The sequence below is a fragment of the Anabrus simplex genome, chromosome 1, assembly GCF_040414725.1.
Source record: "Anabrus simplex isolate iqAnaSimp1 chromosome 1, ASM4041472v1, whole genome shotgun sequence".
Lineage (NCBI taxonomy): Eukaryota > Metazoa > Arthropoda > Insecta > Orthoptera > Tettigoniidae > Anabrus > Anabrus simplex.
The window spans coordinates 97,671,314-97,690,707 of record NC_090265.1 but is presented as its reverse complement, the minus strand read 5'-3'; the positions used below and the strand labels follow the sequence as shown (position 1 = coordinate 97,690,707).

General features: G+C 38.7%; 1 protein-coding gene across 1 annotated transcript in view; it reads right to left on the bottom strand.

The window, feature by feature from the left end:
* The window catches only part of Usp1 (ubiquitin specific protease 1), a 289,870-nt gene that overhangs the window by 233,323 nt on the left and 37,153 nt on the right, over positions 1–19,394 (bottom strand). Inside the window, exon 3 of the mRNA XM_067156525.2 lies at positions 16,571–16,806. Within this exon, the coding sequence (XP_067012626.2) occupies positions 16,571–16,806 (236 nt within the window). The remainder of the gene's footprint in view (positions 1–16,570; positions 16,807–19,394) is intronic.

Genomic DNA, 19,394 nt, shown 5'->3' with positions numbered 1-19,394 from the left:
CTCAACTACCCAAATTCAAATAATCGGACCATTCTATCTTGGACCAGCCCTGTATGTTAAATGGCCCTTTTCAGGCCCATATAAGCGTTCAGTCACAGAATAAGCAAGTGCGAGATGACATAGCCATTATCTTAATTATATCTCATTTGTATATTAGTGGCCTTAACTCTACAAAAATAAGGCAACTACACAACATTAGGGGAGATAGAAAAATAAAAATTCAAAACATTTCTACTTGGTGATTTGAAACTGTACCTATTCCTTATCAGCTCACATGGACAATGTCCATTCCACCAGACCTGACCTTGCCTAAAAAGCAAAAACGAAGGGGCAGCAGACTTGCATGGTACAGTGGTTTAATGGTGATCATTATTCAGGTAGTCCACGCTGTTTATATATTTCCTTTCATGCTGTTTATAGATTTCCTCACGTAAGTTATATTTGCACCATGAACTGCACAGATTACATTAGTGCATTTCATCAGCGAATATCTTACCAAAAAAATGTTGCACACACAGCCTACCTCAGTTTTTCAGCCACCAAGATTATCCCTTATCGCTTTACTATTATAATCTTCTTGCTTTTAATATCATGAATCAACCTTCACGATTTTGAACTGAGGAAGGAAGGGGAATTGGTTTAATGCGGCACTAACACCGGATTTTAGAAGTACAGGGATGCAACAGGATTAGACCAGGCGGGTAGCACACACAGTCTCACTTAAGATACTGTGTAAAAAGGAGAAACCATGGACAATCACCTTCAAGGCTGCCAACATCGGGGTTTGAATCCATCAACTGGTGCCCACACTTATAATAGTAACAACATCATTCTGACAAGTACGACCATACTTTTGACAGGTGCCATCAAGAGCAACTGCATCATCTTTTACTCACTCATTTCCTATCACTGCATACTGTACAAAAAAAATGTTGCACACACAGCCTACCTCAGTTTTTCAGCCACCAAAATTATCCCTTATCGCTTTACTATTATAATCTTCTTGCTTTTAATATCATGAATCAACCTTCACGATTTTGAACTGAGGAAGGAAGGGGAAGTGGTTTAATGCGGCACTAACACAGGTATTTAGAAGAACAGGGATGTCCTCTTTTATGCCCTCTTCAGACACTCTCTGTACACAATTACAAACACTATTGTTGAATTTTAAGCAAGTTGGAGAAATTGGCTAATTCATAACTGCACAGAAAATATTATCACCAGCCTTTATCTTAGCAGTAATCCTGGCCCAAACACAAATCTGATATTTACCTCGTGTCCACTTACAGTCTATTTTGAGGTAGAAATTTCCATTTCTGCATTATACAGAGTGTTTCAAACCTTTTGGATCAAATTGAAACAAGTGATAGTGGGTCCACAACTGATTCTATTGAGATAGGGAACAAATGATTGGAAATGCACACTTGTTGTGTTATGGACATACACAGCGTACACCGCATACAACAACGTAGCTCAGGCCATGATATTTTTTTTAAATCTAGGAGCCAACTATCAAACTTAGGAGCCAGGTAATTTTTCTAGTACTCGCATTGTTAACATACATCTAGCCGTCTGTAAAATAAAACATGGTAGTAATAGCAGTAGGTATTGTGATGTTATAGTTTTATACACCACAAGAGATTACTACAAAATGTAAAAACAGGAAACTAAACTAAATAAGACATACCACTCTATTTACAAATTTATGAAACTAGCCAGTTGTTGTATACTTGTATTTTGATACTGATCTAAGAAACATGTAAACTGTAAAATGTAAATAGCAAAGTGAATATTGTTGTCAACAACACCAAATTTTACAATATTCCTTTGTATATATTAGTTTGGCATATTAAAGGATTAATAATGTAAAGCTCAAATTTATCTATCACCTTTCCAAATATATATTAAACAAGGAACCACCCTATCTACATATAGAAATAAATTCCTCAAGAGTACATTCTATTTCACTTTAAAATAACACTATTAAAATAATAGTTTTAATAGCAAAAAAGATTATTTTGATAGTAAAGGAGAATTGCAGAATATATTTGTGTCATTCATATGAGAAGTATATTAGTTATTTCTATGTTCATACCTGCCAACTTTTGCAAAGGGCCATCAGTAAACCTCATGCACGACAAAAAATCTGACAATTTTCAACATAATTACCCTGGCTTGACAAAAATAACAACACTCCTGGACTACAAAATACAACAATTCATGCTTCAAACAAGATACGTCAATGAAATCATATCTACTTACATCATAGGTCAATGATTTGTAGATGAACATAACAATCAGGAAGAAATCCATGTTAAACAGCAGCAGGCATGGTCAATATTGATTTGGAGCATACATAACAGGACTTCTTTGATAAATTAAGCAGATATGCGATAATTGAAAAAGGCTTTACACAATAAAATTTTAACGTAACACAGGCATGAAATAATACAATACACACTGCAAAATCACATGCTAGTTCGACTTTGAAGTCATAGTTGTGGCCTTTTTAGCTTCCTGCAAAAAGTCTTGAGAAAATGTTTTGTCATAACAGGGACCAGAACTCCTGGTCTTCAAAACAGAAATAGACTCCAAAGATTCATCGGACACGGTCCATTTTTCTTCACAAGGCTGAAAACACGTTCACATTCTGCATTGCCATGGGGTTTGGTGAGAATAGAGAACATTACTCTAGAAATTCAGTTATACTTAGGAAGTTCATCGGCTCCACAAATTCTTGATATTTGTGCCCAACTGGAATCACTTGCAGCATCTTGATTTGCAGCCGAAGCGTCATCTACCTGAAGAGCTGTGAACTGCCTCTGAAGCTCATTCACCACCTCATCTGTAGTTTCATTCTCTTCCTTGCATAACATGATAGGAAACTTTCCCAAGAAAAACGAATGGAAGAAAACTGTGCTTCTTCAACTTTGTCTAACCTAGCAACTAGAGCATGCTTGAACACATCATCCTTAAGTGGAAACTTGTTGATGATGTGGTCACAGGCAGTACAAATGTAATTTCTCAATGATGGAACAAAAAGGAATTTATCTGTATTCACTGATTGGTCAGCTTAGTATGGGGCTTGTGGAAGAAAGAAAGTAGAACTGGCTGAGTCAGCATAGAGGACTGGACTGGATGTGCTAGGAGTAAGTGATATTCAGGTAAGGGGAGATAATGAGGAAGAGATAGTAGATTATAAAGTGTACTTGACGGGTGTTAGAAAGGGACGGGCAGAGTATGGGGTAGGGCTGTTTATCGGGAATACCATTGCATGCAACACAGTTTCTGTTAGGTACATAAATGAGCAAATGATGTGGGTAGATTTGGCATTGGGAGGAATTAGGACTAGAATTGTCTCAGTGTATTCACCTTGTGAGGGTGCAGATGAGGATGAAGTTGACAAGTTTTATGAAGCCAGTACTCTCCACACTGTATCCTTCCAAGTGTGCATTTCATGGACAAGTTGATGGGTGCTTATTGCTGGGTGGTCGGCCACACGATCCAATACCATCTCCTCAAAGTCTGGTGTTCGGACATGTCTTTGACGGGAACCTTGGCCGGCTCGTGTGGCGTGAACGACCCCGTCTCTCGTAAGTTGGTATCCCTTACAGAAAAACTCTGAAATTTTGATTTTATACGTCGAACAGTAATGGAGGAATGAATGCTTTTTTTAGGGGGGAGGGGTGAATGTGTTTAAATATTTATTAACATCTAGGACATAGAAGACCACCCTTCATGTAAAATTTTAAATTTGTGCCTGAAACGGTTTCGGAGGAATGATTATTGTGTTTTTGAGAGTCAACCAGCACCTAAATCCCTTAGAGGAGAATTATTTTTAAATATACAATATTTTAAACCTAGGACAGAAAAGAAGAACCTCGTAAAATTAAAACTTTGTACATCAAGTGGTTTTGGATTGATAAATAATATTTTTTTTCCAGAACTAATCCCTTTTAACACTCCAGGGGTGGAACGTTTAAAAATATTTCCTATTTCATACCCAGGATTCAAAATATATTCCGCTATTTGGAATTTTGTCTTCGTACATTAAACCATTTCGGAGGAAAGAATGAATATATTTCTTTTCAGATCTTAAACCTCACTTGCCTCAAACCTTCTGTTATTCAACACCTAGGATATAATTTTAAATGTTAACTTCGTAATTCAAACGGTTTCATATAAATGCACATTTTTTTTCGTCATCATTCCTCAACCTCCAGGTGTATTGTTAAGACCACTAAGACCACTTCTTATTTAAAATCGAAGATAGAATTTTATTTTTATCAAGGGCGACACCGATCTCTAATAAAATTTGAGATGAAACCTCTATTATTATTTGAGGGGTCTAATAGCAAACCCGGCAATCTCCACTCTTGAAGAAAATTGAACTGACAATGGATAATACTAGTTCAAAGCATTATCTTCCATGTCCTCAAACGTTTCGTAGCATACTTGACTTTCTCCCCGTTTCACGAAGTCAGGAATTTATGGATTAATAGCAAACACGACAATCTCCAGACAATGCTACACTGCAAAGGCAACATTCCCCAACACAGACAATCATGGAACAGCACCGGTATCACGTGACACAGTCAGCTGCTGTACTCACAGAGAGTGGGAGAACACATTTTGATGTTCTTGTGTGTTTTTCATTTGCGAGCTGTTGTTAAGAAAGAAGTTAATGTGATTTTAAAAACATTCAAGAATGGATTAACCAGTGTCTCCAGTATCACCATGGAATGCGAGAAGGACACCGTCATGACCAGAGACGTGGAAAAGAAATTTAATGAAGTATTTGAGCTTCATTCTATTTCCTAATTTTGTATTATGTTCTCCAAAATTATGTAAGATATTACAAGGTATGTGTATCATTTTTATCATTTCTGTTAATAATATTATGTTATATAACTTCTTTGTAGGTATGCGTCTAAATCGTTACCAAAATATCCTAAGTGTGACCACAACACAAAAGCCACAGAACTTGAAGATGATGGAAGGAATTTTTCCTGTAGTAGGATATAGCTTCATTCCGCCCAATAGAGTTTTTGGAAATATTAAAAAAGATTAAGAGGGAGTTGAATGAAAACCAGTGTGGTTTCAGACCACAGAGGGGCTTTCACTTGCTCTTTACCAGAAGAGTTTTCTAACTTCAGCACAGCAAGAAGTTGTTCTTCCTCGTCATATGAAATAATAATTAGTAGGCGTTCTTCTTTAGAACTTCTTACGTCCAGAGCAGGTAACAATTTTCCATCCCAATGAACAGTAACTACTTCGGGCACGTTATTCTGAAAATCACATTTAATGGATCTCGCTCTTATCTTTCCTCATTTGGTTCATATGCGTTGAATAGATTTGTTGATCGGGTAATTGTCAGAACTAAGACCAAGTGCTTCTACTACAGACTGAATTATATAAACAGAATCTCTGATGCTTAGTTGACATCTGTCTAAAGTTGCAACTAATTTAGATGTGATAAAATCTTTTCTTCCTCTTCTTGTCGACGTAGCTAAAGAACTTAGAGATTGAGATGTGGATGGCAGAGATTCTTCCAGGCTTTCTTCAGAGCTTGTGGATTGTTCTTCTACGTCTTCATGTGTATCAAAAGTTGCAGATTCCAATGAACTCGCGGAAGGCATTTGCTTTAGTCTCTTTTTATCTTCTGCGAGTTTTCTCAGCATGGCCCTTTCTTCAATATCAGCCAACTTTTTGTCAACACCCGATTTTTATTCTTTCAAGAGCATCAGCATGTGCGATATCGAATAAATTATCTAATTCAAGTTGAAAGTTCTCTTTGTGGTGCCTATGTAAATCCTGAATCTTCTTGCTATTTTTTTGCAGTTCTCGCCAGACCTGATAAAGATCCACTAACTTCTTAACACAATTAGGCACAGCTCTGGAAGGTATTCTAGCCTTTTCCCAGAATATATTGCACTCCCAAATGACAAGATTTGCGCTTTCACTAACACTCAACTTAACCTCAAGTATGTTGAAAAATAGAACTGCAAGAACTTGACGATTAGATGGTAATTTTGCGCCTGTTAGTTGGTGTTTTACTTCACCAACCAAGAAAATATTTTTTTAATTGCTCCTTAGTTCCACTGACATCTTCAAAATATAAAACAATCCGTGCTAGCTACCCGATAGGCGAAAACTAAGTGACAATAACAATGAGAGCGCGCCACTCTTGTGACGCAACTTGTATGGACATGTTTGCGAGCAAGTCGGCACGGGTTGCGCTGTTCCCGATAAGGAAAAAAACTGTTTTCGGGTGTTTTAGGCCCAAATGAATAAAACAATAACCTACGCATTGCAAAATTAAAACTTTGAAAAATAAGGGAAACCCTACTCCCCGTGCCTAACAACACTATGGATGCCACTTCTCCTCTTAAAGTTATCAAACCATCCGCTGCTGGCCGTGAAGCTTTCTTCGACTTCCGTTGACGTACGTGAACTACATGGTAATTTACTTACGAGGTCAGCGTACAACGTCTTTGCCTTCTCGCAGATTACGTTCTCGGTCAGAGTATCGCCTACTAGTTGCTTATCATTTATCCAAACGAGAAACAACTTTTTTACATCTTCCAGGACACGTGGCCGTTGCTTTGATACTCTTGTGACTCCTTTTGCTGCATCTATCTCTTTTATTTATTCTTTCTTCTTTAATATTGTGCAAATCATTGACGAAGACTTGTTATAAAATCTTGCAATATCAGCCACTCGCATACCTCATTCGTGCTTTTCGATCATTTCCTTTTTAACTTCTGTCGTAATCACCTCCTTCTTCCGACCAAATTTCTTTTTAGCCTTATTTTCGTTCATTGAGGCCATCGTTGCAGAACAGTTACAACACTAATGAAAAAACAAAACATGTACACTCGTATGGTGTTGACTATTATTATTTATGAGTTTCATATTCCGTATTGATTGGATTCAATGTAATAGATAAGAAAAATGTTCCACAGATCAATACATTTATTGTGGATGAATTACTACACTAGTACCGGTTTCGACCTATCTTGGCCATCATCAGCTAGCACACAAATTTACAGTCATTAGATGAATTACAAAGAAGTTACTTAAGAGCATCCGGATGTCTGATAAAAAATGGAAGTAAAATATATCGCAGTGTGTTGCGTTAAAATGGCTCTAATTAAAAGTAGTGATGGTTAGAATAAACTAAAACCTATTGATTGAGCATGGACATGAGTACATAAACACATTAAAATATATATGCCACATCATAAGACACTAAAAATATATAGCACATTAAACACATTAAAACATGGTATATTTTAAAAACGTCTATTAAAATTTGAGTTCATGTTGCGTTGCATTCATCCTTCAATCCTCTTGTAGTTCTTGTGTTGATTAAGTTGAATATCGAGAATGTTCTATAGTTGGTATACTTTGCATTGATATGTTATGAGAACTCTTGTCAGTAAAAATTTGAAAATCGAGTTGATGTAGCAAGATAGGTTTTAATATCAGAGTAGTTGGTGGTGACACTTCTCTCGTCTATGTACGTTATATGGTCGTTATTGTTGTTGCTGTGGAGGTTGTGTACCGATACGTCTGGATATTTGTTGTGCTCTGCTGATGATGGCCAAGATAGGTCGAAACCGGTACTAGTGTAGTAATTCATCCACAATAAATGTATTGATCGGTGGAACATTTTTCTTATCTATTACATTGAATCCAATCAATACGGAATATGAAACTTATAAATAATAATACGGAAGCCAACCAGGCAAAACGTAATGAAAAAAAAAAAAAAAACTGTTGTTATTTAATACACCCCAGTGGAAAGGATTGTCATGTTTGTTCCCTCGTCTTTTTCACGCCTTTAAATACTCTCATCTTTAGAAACAGTAGATAGCCCATCTCTTTCACTGTCCCTGTACATACATGATGTAAAATCTACTGATGTCGAAAAAAACCTTATCCCTGTTGGATAGTTCTGATTCATATATTCAATAGTAGCCTGTGTTTTCTCACTTAACACAATCTCTTTCCTTGTCCCCTGCAGAAACATCCAAACGAGGTTTTACTGAATAAACTACCCTCGCAAATCGGTCATCTTCTCTGTGCCGAATTTTTTAAAATAATGTTATTTACTTTACATCCCAATAACTACTTTTGCGATTTTTGGAGATGCCGATGTGCCAGAATTTATTCCCGCACATCTTTTACGTGCCAATAAATCTACCGACACGAGGCTGACGTATGTGAGCACCTTCAAATACCACCGGACTGAGCCAGGATCGAACGTGCCAAGTTGAGGTCAGAAGCGCCTCAACCGTCTGAGCCACTCAGCCCAGAGCGTCGTATTTTGAGAGGTATCTTATCACATTGTTACTTAATTTCAGTACACAGCATCAAATTAATCGATTGTTTACTTCAGCCTTTATTTCTAAAGAGTTAACTACTACTATCGGCCAGGTTAATTACACATTTATTACGGAAACATGTTCTCTTTAATCTTCGAATTGTGTTTACAGAACAACAGTCAATGAGTATTACTAAGGGTTGGTTTACACGGGTACAGTAGCGAGGCAAGTAGAGTGGATAGTAGAGCTACTAGCATCGTGTAAACGACTGGGATAGTAGCAAGTAGAGTACAGTAGCTAGTACGCAGTAGAACAGAGTGGGTTTCCGCTGTGGTAAAGTAACTCTACTACTATCCTATCCCCTCCACCAGAACCGAGCTCCGAGAGCTGGCGGAGAAGGCCGAGGACGCTCGATTTTTCAGTTGGCACGTCATTCGCCTATTTCCATGTGTGTACCGACGGTATTCCGCTGAGTAAACTGAGCAATTTTGTGTGTTTATTTGGTGGCAAAATCAAGTGTACGGAAGAAGAAACATGTAAATTTGTAGAAATGACAGTGAAAAAAGAATGTTTATGGAACATAAACAGTATTATTTACAAAAACTATAATATGAGACGGGCGGCGGAAGAGGACTTGATAACGAAAATGGGTAAAGACGGTTTTGGTTTCATGGAACTTAAACAGAATTTTTTTTTTTTAAATACGATGTACCTACAACCAAGAACTGACGAAAATTCGTAAACCCAAGAAGTCTGGAGGTGGTGCCGCCGACATCTACAATCCCTCTCTTAAGTGGTTTAGTAAATTATAATTTGCAAGGTAATACTGAAAGCCGTCCGCCTCTGTGGTGTGGTTAGTGTGATTAGCTGCCACCCCCAGAGGCCCGGGTTCGATTCCCAACTCTGCCACGAAATTTGAAAAGTAGTACGAGGGCTGGAACGGGGTCCACTCAGCCTCGGGAGGTCAACTCAGTAGAGGTGGGTTCGATTCCCACCTCAGCCATCCTGGAAGTGGTTTTCCGTGGTTTCCCGCGTCTCCTCCAGGCAAATGCTGAGATGGTACCTAACTTAAGGCCATGGCCTCTTCCTTCCCTCTTCCTTGTCTATCCCTTCCAATCTTCCCACCCCCCACCAGGGCCCCTGTTCAGCATAACAGGTGACACAGCCTGGGCGAGGTACTGGTCATCCTCACCAGTTGTATCCCCCGATCCAATGTCTCATGCTCCCGGACACTGCCCTTGAGGCGGTAGAGGTGGGTCCCTCGCTGAGTCCGAGGGAAAAATCAACCCTGGAGGGTGAGCAGATTAATAAAGAAAGAAGAATATTAAAAGCCACAACATAACATTATAGCTCAGTGATATTAAGGGGAGGTACACCTTTGGAGGTCAAACAAATGCAGGTGTATTTTCCTATAACGGAGAACAGACCTCCCTCTTTTCGATGGAAGAAGGATTTAAAAAATACCTAAACCTATAATAGTTTCAAAGATGCAACAACAAATATAAACAAGTGTCAGCTGGATTGTCCCTTTAGATGAAGGTTTCTCAAGTTTAATTAAGTAAGCCCTTGCCAATAAAGATTAGAGACCTGGAAATTTTTAAAGAATACAATAGAAAAAAATAGCATTTAATAAGGTGACTTCCACAAAGATTAGAGTTAGTTGTTGAAAAAAATAATTGGAAAACTATAAGCAAAACTTCAAATGCTCATAGATCAAAAACAGGTTTTTTGACATTGGCCCTTTTAGAACCAAGCCACAGATTTGTGGAAGTAAGGTCTTCAGCCTCTCATTCAACACTGTGAGCATGATTTTACTGGCATGGGAGATAGTTTGCACAGTCAAGTGGAGAACCTTTCTTGAACAGTGGTACGAAGATGGAGTGACACCACAGGTCCGGTCAATTTCCAGATGCGTATGATGAGGAGGAACAAGACTGAATTCTGTGCTAATATGAACACTGAACTGTTAAGTGCTCTGTTAGTGCATAGGATGCAAATGATATCAAAGAAAAAAGCATGTCACCAGTGTATGTTTACCAAACAGGAACCACAAGCTGCTAGGGGAGCAACTACAGTACTCAACAAAAGAAATGATCCTTCAGCCTCCACTCAGATATGTACTGCAGATCACCTGTTACTTTAGCAGGTATGAATCATACACTCTCATACTGGCAGTCTTTGAATATGTTGCATCTGGTTGAATTGTATGTTGTTCATTGATTCTTGAATGATATTCGGAACGGTGGAGATTGCGGAAGAGGCAGCCCAGTACTCAGGGAATAGTATGAGTACACTATTTATCAGCAGCGTTTGACTTCAATGTTGGGGGCGGCTGCAAGTTGCTCGGTCAACGGTCTGGAAGGCGGAAGAGGAATCTTAACTCCCAACGGCAATGAGAGCGGAAGAACCTAGTGGAGTAAACCACGAAAAAATAATGATTTCGGACTAACAATCCAATCTTACTTTGGAAGCTAATTCCTTCCTTCACAAATCACAACTTCGTTCACAAGATGGAAATGTCGCTGAAAGAAAGCACTACCCCAGGTGGCAGCTAGGCAGAGAAATCCACCACTACACTATGCAATGCAACGAGACCTAGGATTCTGGGGAGTCCCAACATCTGCGAGAAAGATGAGTCGGAGCGTCTTGAATCACCTTCCAAACTCAAATTCAAGAAGAACTATTTCATTGGAACAATAAACGTCAACTCACTTACCAGAGTCGGAAAACAGAAAGAACTAGAAAAGCTTTTGGAAAAAAATCAAATCCAGATCCTAATAGACAAGATTCCTGGAAGAAAACATCATAGACATCAACCAATACAGAATATTCAAAGGAAACCCGGTGATTAGAACAACCACCAACATGCCTCTGCTCGGAACCTGCTTCTACATAATCAAGAAGGTAGTAAACAATGTCACAGACTTCACATCAAAATCTGAAAGACTGTCTCTACTAACTATTAAATGCAAGAATAAGAGGTACACTCTCATCAACTGTTATGCCCCGATCAACGAAGACAACAAGAAGAACCCACAGGAAGTTGATGACCTCTGGGATCTTCTGGAAACTGAAATCACCCGGATACCCAGAAGCAACGTAAAAATCCTGCTGGGAGACTTCAACGCACAGATTGGGAAGGAACGAAAGTATAGAGATGTCGTAGGGGAATATCCAGCACATAAGAGGACAAACAAGAATGGGAAAAGGCTCATTGGACTCTGCAAAGCTTTTCAGTTGAAACTTATGTCAACACACTTCAAGAAACTCCCGAGAAAATCAAAGACATGGGTATCTCTGAATCCCGAACTGTGGGAATTCCAATTGGATCACGTAGCAATAACAAGGAAAAACTCAAAGGAAGTGATGAACGTCAAAGTGATTAGGTATGGTGAATTTGATTCAGACCACTACCCCTCCAAAGTTAAAATCCGTTTTCTCCCAATAGGACAAAAGAGAGACCCACCTAAAATAATGAGATACAACACAAACAAAATGATCACTGAAAACATCATTAGAAACTTCAGGGATGAAATCCGGACCAGCAGAAAGGGGAACTGGCAAGAACTATGCACGGGAATCAATAAAGCCGCAAAGAAAACACTCGGACAGGCTAGAAGGAAAAGAGAAATATGGTGGAATGAAGAGTGAGAGGAAGCTCTCAGGGAGAGGTCCGAGAAATGGAGAAAATGGAAATGCTCCAGAGGAAAGGAACACATGGAACAATTCAGGCAACAGAGGAAAGAAACATCCAGGATATTTCAACGGACTAAACGATCATTTGAAAGAGCTCAACTGGAAGAGATCCAGACTGACTTTGTCAAGAACAATTCCAGAGACTTTTATCAGACCTTCAAGAGAAAACTCAAAGGATACCACGCGCCAAGTTTGAGCTTCAGAAACGAACAGGGTAAAATCGGACTGAACAACCAAGAAAAATGTGAGATATTAGCCAGATACTTCCACACTCTCTTGAATTGTCCTTCCCCAACCTCAAAACTAGAATTTCCAGACATACCAGAGAACTCAGAAGATGATGAACCACCAACAAAGGAAGAAGTCAAGGAACCTCTTGAAAACCTCAAAAACAACAGGGAAAGTGGAGAGGACTCAATAACGGCAGAAATGTTGAAATGGGCAGAACCGGAAATCTTAGATGATCTTCACCAAATCATCAAGGAAATCTGGGAGAAGGAGACAATCCCGGAAGAATCCACTGCATAAGAAAGGTGACAAGCAGGAAAACAACAACTATAGGGGTGTGTTCCACCTCCTGATCGCCTATAAATTTCTCTCAAAACTGCTTCTTAATAGAACAGAACCGAATCTGGACCAACAACTAGGGGAATACCAAGCAGAGTTTAGGAAAGGCCGCTCCTGTATCGAACAAATATTCAACCTGAAGTCAATACTCCGCCACAGAATGTTGAGTGGTAAGAAAATTGTGGTGTCATTTATAGACTTCAAAAAGGCCTTTGATTCGGTGGACAGAGAAACTTTGGATAAGATCATTAGGGAATTAGGAGTCAAAACCAAACTGGCAAATATAATCAAAGAGACCCTAACAGGCACAACCTCCAAGGTAAAATTCTTCGGGCATCTCTCACAACATCTCCACACCTATTCAACTGTGTCCTAGAAAAGATAGTGAGAATATGGAACTCAGAACTTGAACATCAAGGGATAATCCCGATCTGCCTAGGGAGAAAATCAGGTGGGATTAAAGTCAACTGTTTGGCTTTTGCTGACGACTTTGCTATACTATCAGAAAGTCCAGAGGTCGCAACCATCCAGATTAACCTCTTGGAAAGAATCGCCAGCCAAACAGGACTGAGGATCTCAGCAGAAAAGACCAAATTCATAACGAACATCAAAGACGGACCAAAATTCCTGGAAACAGAGATAGGACGGATATATATATATTTTTTTTTTTTTGGTAGTTGTTTTATGTCGGATCGACACAGATAGGTCTTACGGCAACGATGGGAGATGAAAGGGCTACGAGTGGGAAGGAAGCGGCCGTGGCCTTAATTAAGGTACAGCCCCAGCATTTGCCTGGTGTGAAAATGGGAAACGATGGAAAACCGTCTTCATATGACGGATAGAAAGGGTCCAGAAGTTCAAGTACCTTGGTGAGACGATACAGGAGAATGGACTAGAAAAAGCTGCAGTGGAAGACCGGATGTCAAAAATGGAGAGAGCATACGGCTTGACAAAAAACATCTACAAGAAGAAGGGCTTATCCTGGAATTCCAAATTAAAACATCACAACACTGTGGTCAAAACAGAATGCCTGTATGCCAGTGAATGCCTGTCCATGAACTACAAGCTGGAGAAGCTAGAGGTCCTGGAAAGAAGAATCCTCAGAAAAATTATGGGAGCTGTCCAAACGGAAAGCGGATGGGAACTTCGGAGCAACAAAGTAGTTTACCAGAAGGTGGAAAGAATCTCAGAGACCACGAAGAAAAGGAGGCTGGCGTTTCTTGGACATCTATACAGAATGAACACAAACAGACTTACCAAACAGATATTTGATTACTTCTGGAGAAAAAAGACCACTACAGCATGGATTAAGGAAACAAAGAAGGATATGGAAAGGTTAAACACATTGGAAAAGCAGCTGTTAGAAAGGAATACGTTTAGAAACACACTGAAGAATTTGGAAGGTGTTCAAGCTGCAGGAAGAACTAGGAAGTCCGAAAGATCCTGGACAGATGAACAACGGAAGCAGGCCAGCGAACGCATGAAGGAGTATTGGACACAGAGGAAACTCCACATGAAGAGAAAGAAATGAAGTTATAGCGTGATCCTTACTGATCCATTCACTAGTAAAAAAAAAAAAATAATAACAATAATACTAATAATAAGGTATTTAACTACAGATAATGGTACTGAGATGTGATATACTTAATAAATTAAAGTGTTTTTATGAATTGTCACACATTTATTTAACACTAATAACAGTGAACGTAAAAGGAACTAAAATATTTAAAAATAACTGAATATTCAATGCTTAAGTAGCCTACAGTTTGAATGAAAGAGTGGTCAGAAAAAAATATAATAAAATTAAGAAAAACAATTTTTGTTTGTTTTTAAGAAAAACAATTTTTGTTTGTTTTTCTTCTGGTATAGACTCATCAAAATACCATTTCCCACGAGTAAAACGAGTCATCGGTAATTTTCTTTCGATTTCACTTACATTTAAAAAGCACTCGTCCTTCGTCGGTGGTTCACAAAAGTCTAACTTCATCGTTGCACTTGCAAAGACTGGTTACAAAATAAATATCCCCATTACTTTCAGTTATGTTACAAACATAATATTTTGAATGTTTCTTTCCAATGTATTTTCCAAGTACGAAGGCACCCACTTCTAAAGCCATATCACAGGGTGGATTTTTGTCATTTGCTTTGATCTTGTAGTCTGGTTGTAGAGTGTGTGGTAGTAGTTTCAGAATAATATTATTTTCTTGCCTGAACTATATATTTTTTGAATAGCTCCACATAATGAATATCATGTGTTCCTGGTACTGCAAGAACTGTACTTTGGTCAAAGTCCACAAAAAGAAGACCGACTGATTGCGTGATGTAGACATTCTTGTTCAAAAACTTTGTATGCGCCTTGCATTGTGACGCACATGAATCCTTTTTTTTTTTTTTTTGTCCAGAACTATCCTTTACGGAGATAAAATTTCTTGTTCGAGATGGCCAACTGATATCATCCGGATTGAGAAATTTAAGAACTTCTTGATTTGAAAGCGAGATTTCCTGCGCTTGCTGAGGTAGATGAACTTCCACAAAATTCTCCATTCAGAGCAAAAACAACTTTCCGTTTCTTCCGCGGACTCACTGGTAAAGCCTGCTCTGAACACTTTACAGCTTTCCCCAATGTTTGTTTGCATTTATAAGCAGACATTGGCGTACTCGGCTCTGCAATCAATGTTGATGGTTGTGTTGCTGGACTTGTAAAACAGGAAGTAACTGTTAATAAGCCCTAAAGTTTTTTATGAGCTCTGAGTTTCTTCACCGCTCCTCGTACCTATTGGCGGTGTACGCGTAACTGGGCAGTGTCATCTTCTTTCTTCTTCTTGCATGCCTTTCTCTTTCCTTTCGTTTGAAATCCTCATAATTCTTTTTCTTCCCACGAACCTGTTTACAACGTTCCTTGTGAGTAAGCGGCATTATTAAATATCACCTCTGTGTGAACATCGATTGCTATTCTAAAATACGACCTTTACAAGTGAGTGTGATACAGAAACTGAATCCTGTGGGCAGTGTGTTGCGGCAGCGGGGAACTTCCCTGTCGCCTGTTCATAAGAACGCCATGAACATGCGACGTATTTTACTATCAGCTTCTTATTAATCCATTTTAAATTTTAAACGAATGATATAACAGCTTGAAAGGGTGTACAGTATTGCCTTTCCATGCTAAGTTTTATTCTAATTGAACCACGCACTTCTCGTCTACAGAAACTTTTATACCTTTTTTGTCGCGTGTTTACATGGCCTGCAGCAATAAATTTGTTGCTTTATAACACCTTATATATACAGTTAATAACCTAAATAAGTACTTTACTGCAAAGAGAAAGAACATTCGAATTAACATTTCCTATAATTATTTTCATAACTTTTCATCATAATAAACAGGAAGTCCTAAAACTATTCAGAAATATCAAATGATTTTTTTTTGCTATTTGCTTTACGTCACACCGACACAGATAGGTCTTATGGCGATGGTGGGATAGGAAAGGCCTAGGAATGGGAAGCGGTCGTGGCCTTAATTAAGGTACAGCCGCAGCTTTTGCCTGGTGTGAAAATGGGAAATCACGAAAAACAATCCTTAGGGCTGCCGATAGCAGGGTCCGAACCCACTATCTCCCAGATGCAAGCTCACAGCTGCACGCCCCTAAGCGCACAGCCAAATCACCCGGTCAAATGAATTTAGCCTCTATATAAAGGTTCAATTAACCACACAATTAAAAACTGAAAGACATCAATAAATGAATACATATAATAAAATTAACAAAATTTCATGATTTACCTTTCATAAAAACAAATTGTTCAGTTTAATTTTAATCTTTACTTTTTCCTACTTGGGTGGACTATTCTGTGGAATCAGCCATATATAAATTTTAGAAAGGACTGATACAATGTAAAATAACAGTGATCAGTTAAGAGATACATTTTTTACTATTATCTATACAATTAAATAATTAACAAAAGGAGTTAGGACTTTACGATACCTTAATTTGTTGGTGCTTAGCAGTTAAATCTGACAAATCAGCCACAAGATGATGTAAATTATGAAGAAAAGCTGGAGCAAAGCGTAATGTATAGATTACACTGTTCAGGAAGCAAGTATTCCCCAAATTGCATAATGTTGCAACTGGGGCACAACCAGTGCCATCACTAACAGGACTATCATCTGTTGAGCTTTTATTATGCCCGTCGCTTTGTATGTAGCCGTTCAACATTGCACCTTGAAAGAAAAGAAGAATGAAACATCAACCTTTTCCCTTTACCTTCTCGGGGAGGGGGACTACTATCAAAGGTCAAAAATTGTAACAATCTTCATCAATTCAAGAAAGAAAAATTTAAATACCTTTTTGTAGCTACCAAAAATGTGATGATAAAATGAAGTATAACAAAGCACCGAATATTAAGATACAAAAAATATATCACTAGGAGTAAGGATATCTTTAACAATACAGGTACAGTAAACAAAAGTAATTAATATATTAGATAAATATAAAAAAATTCATAGAAATCTATCAACAATGATCTACATTTTGGACTGTTGCCCAAATGGCAGATTCCCAGTCAACTGTGTACCTAGTCTTTTCTTCAATGTTTTCAAAGAACTTGGAAATTTATCCAATATTTCCCTTGATAAATTATTCCAATCCCTTACTCCTTATCCTATAAGTGAAAATTGGCCTCAATTTGTCCTCTTGAATTCCAACATTATCTTCACATTATGATCTTTCCTACTTTTAAAAGCTCCACTCAAGCTTATTCGTCTACTAATGTCATTCCATGCCATCTCTCCACTGACAGCTAGGAACATCTAAAATACCACTTAGTCCAGCAGCTCATCTTCTCACTCCCAAGACTTCCCAGTCCAAAGTTTGGAACATTTCTGTAACACTACTCTTTTGACAGAAATCACCAAGAACAAATCGTGCTGCTTTCCTTTGGATCTTTTCCAGTTCAAGTATCAGTAGTCCTGGTGTGGGTCCCATAAATACAGCCCTGCGCGGATGCGAATATCCGCGAATTTCTGCAAAGTTAGTGTCTTGGTGGATACAAACTGTATTGCAGTGCGGATAATTTTGCTGATAATTTCTAAATAATGCCGTTTATTGATTTTCACTCATTGTTTATGCTTGTGGTTAGGCGACCCTTGACATTGGTATAGGAGAATGGTGATATATAAGGAGGCTTGAGACCATAAAGCCATAAATCTGGCCTAAGCCTAACTGGCTCCTGTTCACAATTAGTGGAAGGAACAAAGGTCAATACATCGATAGTTGTCGCAAGAGAAAATCCCTCATAAACCTGCGACTGCACGGGTTCTATTGCCAGGTGTCAGGCCTATTGTATTATGTTAACAGATCTATCCATTTGAATACTTTGGGTGTAATATACTGTAGTTATATATTTTCAATATCTGCGGATAACCATTTTGCGGATGTGGATAACCATTCGCGGATGCAGATGAAGGAAGTGCGGATGCGGAGTGGATATTATTTTGTATATCTGCGCAGGTCCCAACCCATAAACTGGAACCATAATCTAATTGGAGTCCTAATAAGAGACCTACAAGCACTCTCCTTTACATCCTTACAACAACTCCTAAATACCCTCATAACCATGTGAAGAGATATGCACCCCTTTTTTTTTTACAACCCGTTAATGTTATTACCCAAATGAAGATAATTTTTTATGTTAACACCTATGTACTTACAGTATTCCCCATGAGGTACAATCATTCCATCAACACAGTAATTAAAACTGAGAAGACTTTTCCTCTTGGTGAAACGTTTAGCATCAAACCAAACGCAAACAGCCTTATCTGTGTTTCCAGTTCTTTACTCATATAATTTATATATAAGAAAACAAAGGTCCAATAATACTACCATGTTAGACCCCTCTCTTAATAGTCCATTTTGATCTCCTGAAAGTAAAATATATGCTAAATCTTGCTGGAATCCCACACGTTGAGCCTCACTGGAATAACGTTTCCTAAACCCATTCTATCAAACTAGTCAGTAATTTCACAAACGTGTCTAATCACAAAGAATGCTTTCCCATAGCTTAAAAGACAACATGTGTCAAGCTGACTGGCCTTAATTATCTGCTTTATGTTTATCATCCTTTCACTTGTATACTGGGCCTCAACTCTCCATTCATTTGGTATTACCCTTTGTGCAAACAGTAAACATACACGCCGACATATTTCAGATATGGCACTATATCGCATTTTGCATCCATCTCTCATCCATGGCTGTGGTTTTTTTTTTTTTAACAATTGGCTTTACGTTGCACCAACACACATAGGCCTTATGGCAACGATGGGATAGGAAAGGGTTAGGAGTGGGAAGGAAGTCACCGTAGCCTTGATTAAGGTACAAGGTGTGAAAATGGGAAATCATGGAAAACCATATTCAGGGCTGCCGACAATGGGGTTCTAACCCACAATCTCCCGAATGCAAGCTCACAGCCCTAACCGCATGGCCATGGCTGTGACAATATGGAAGCTGCTGAGGTATGAGTGGTGTTGAGAAATGACATTCAGAACACGACCAGTGTGTCTGAGTATTATGAAAGATGTTGCTCATAGGGTCAGTCATGCTGCAGTAGCACTTTCTGGTCCAGTGGGGAAAACAATGGAAGGGACTAGCAAGTCAGACAACCGGGCAGCTCCCAGCCAGCCTGGAGGCCACGGTTCCTCTTTCCGTGTATTGTTCTATTCATCCGGTTTCCCTGTAAGCTTCTGGGAGGTGCAAAGAGAATGTTCAGTCTCTAGCCACATTGCAAATACTCCGGTACTCATCACCCGAGCTA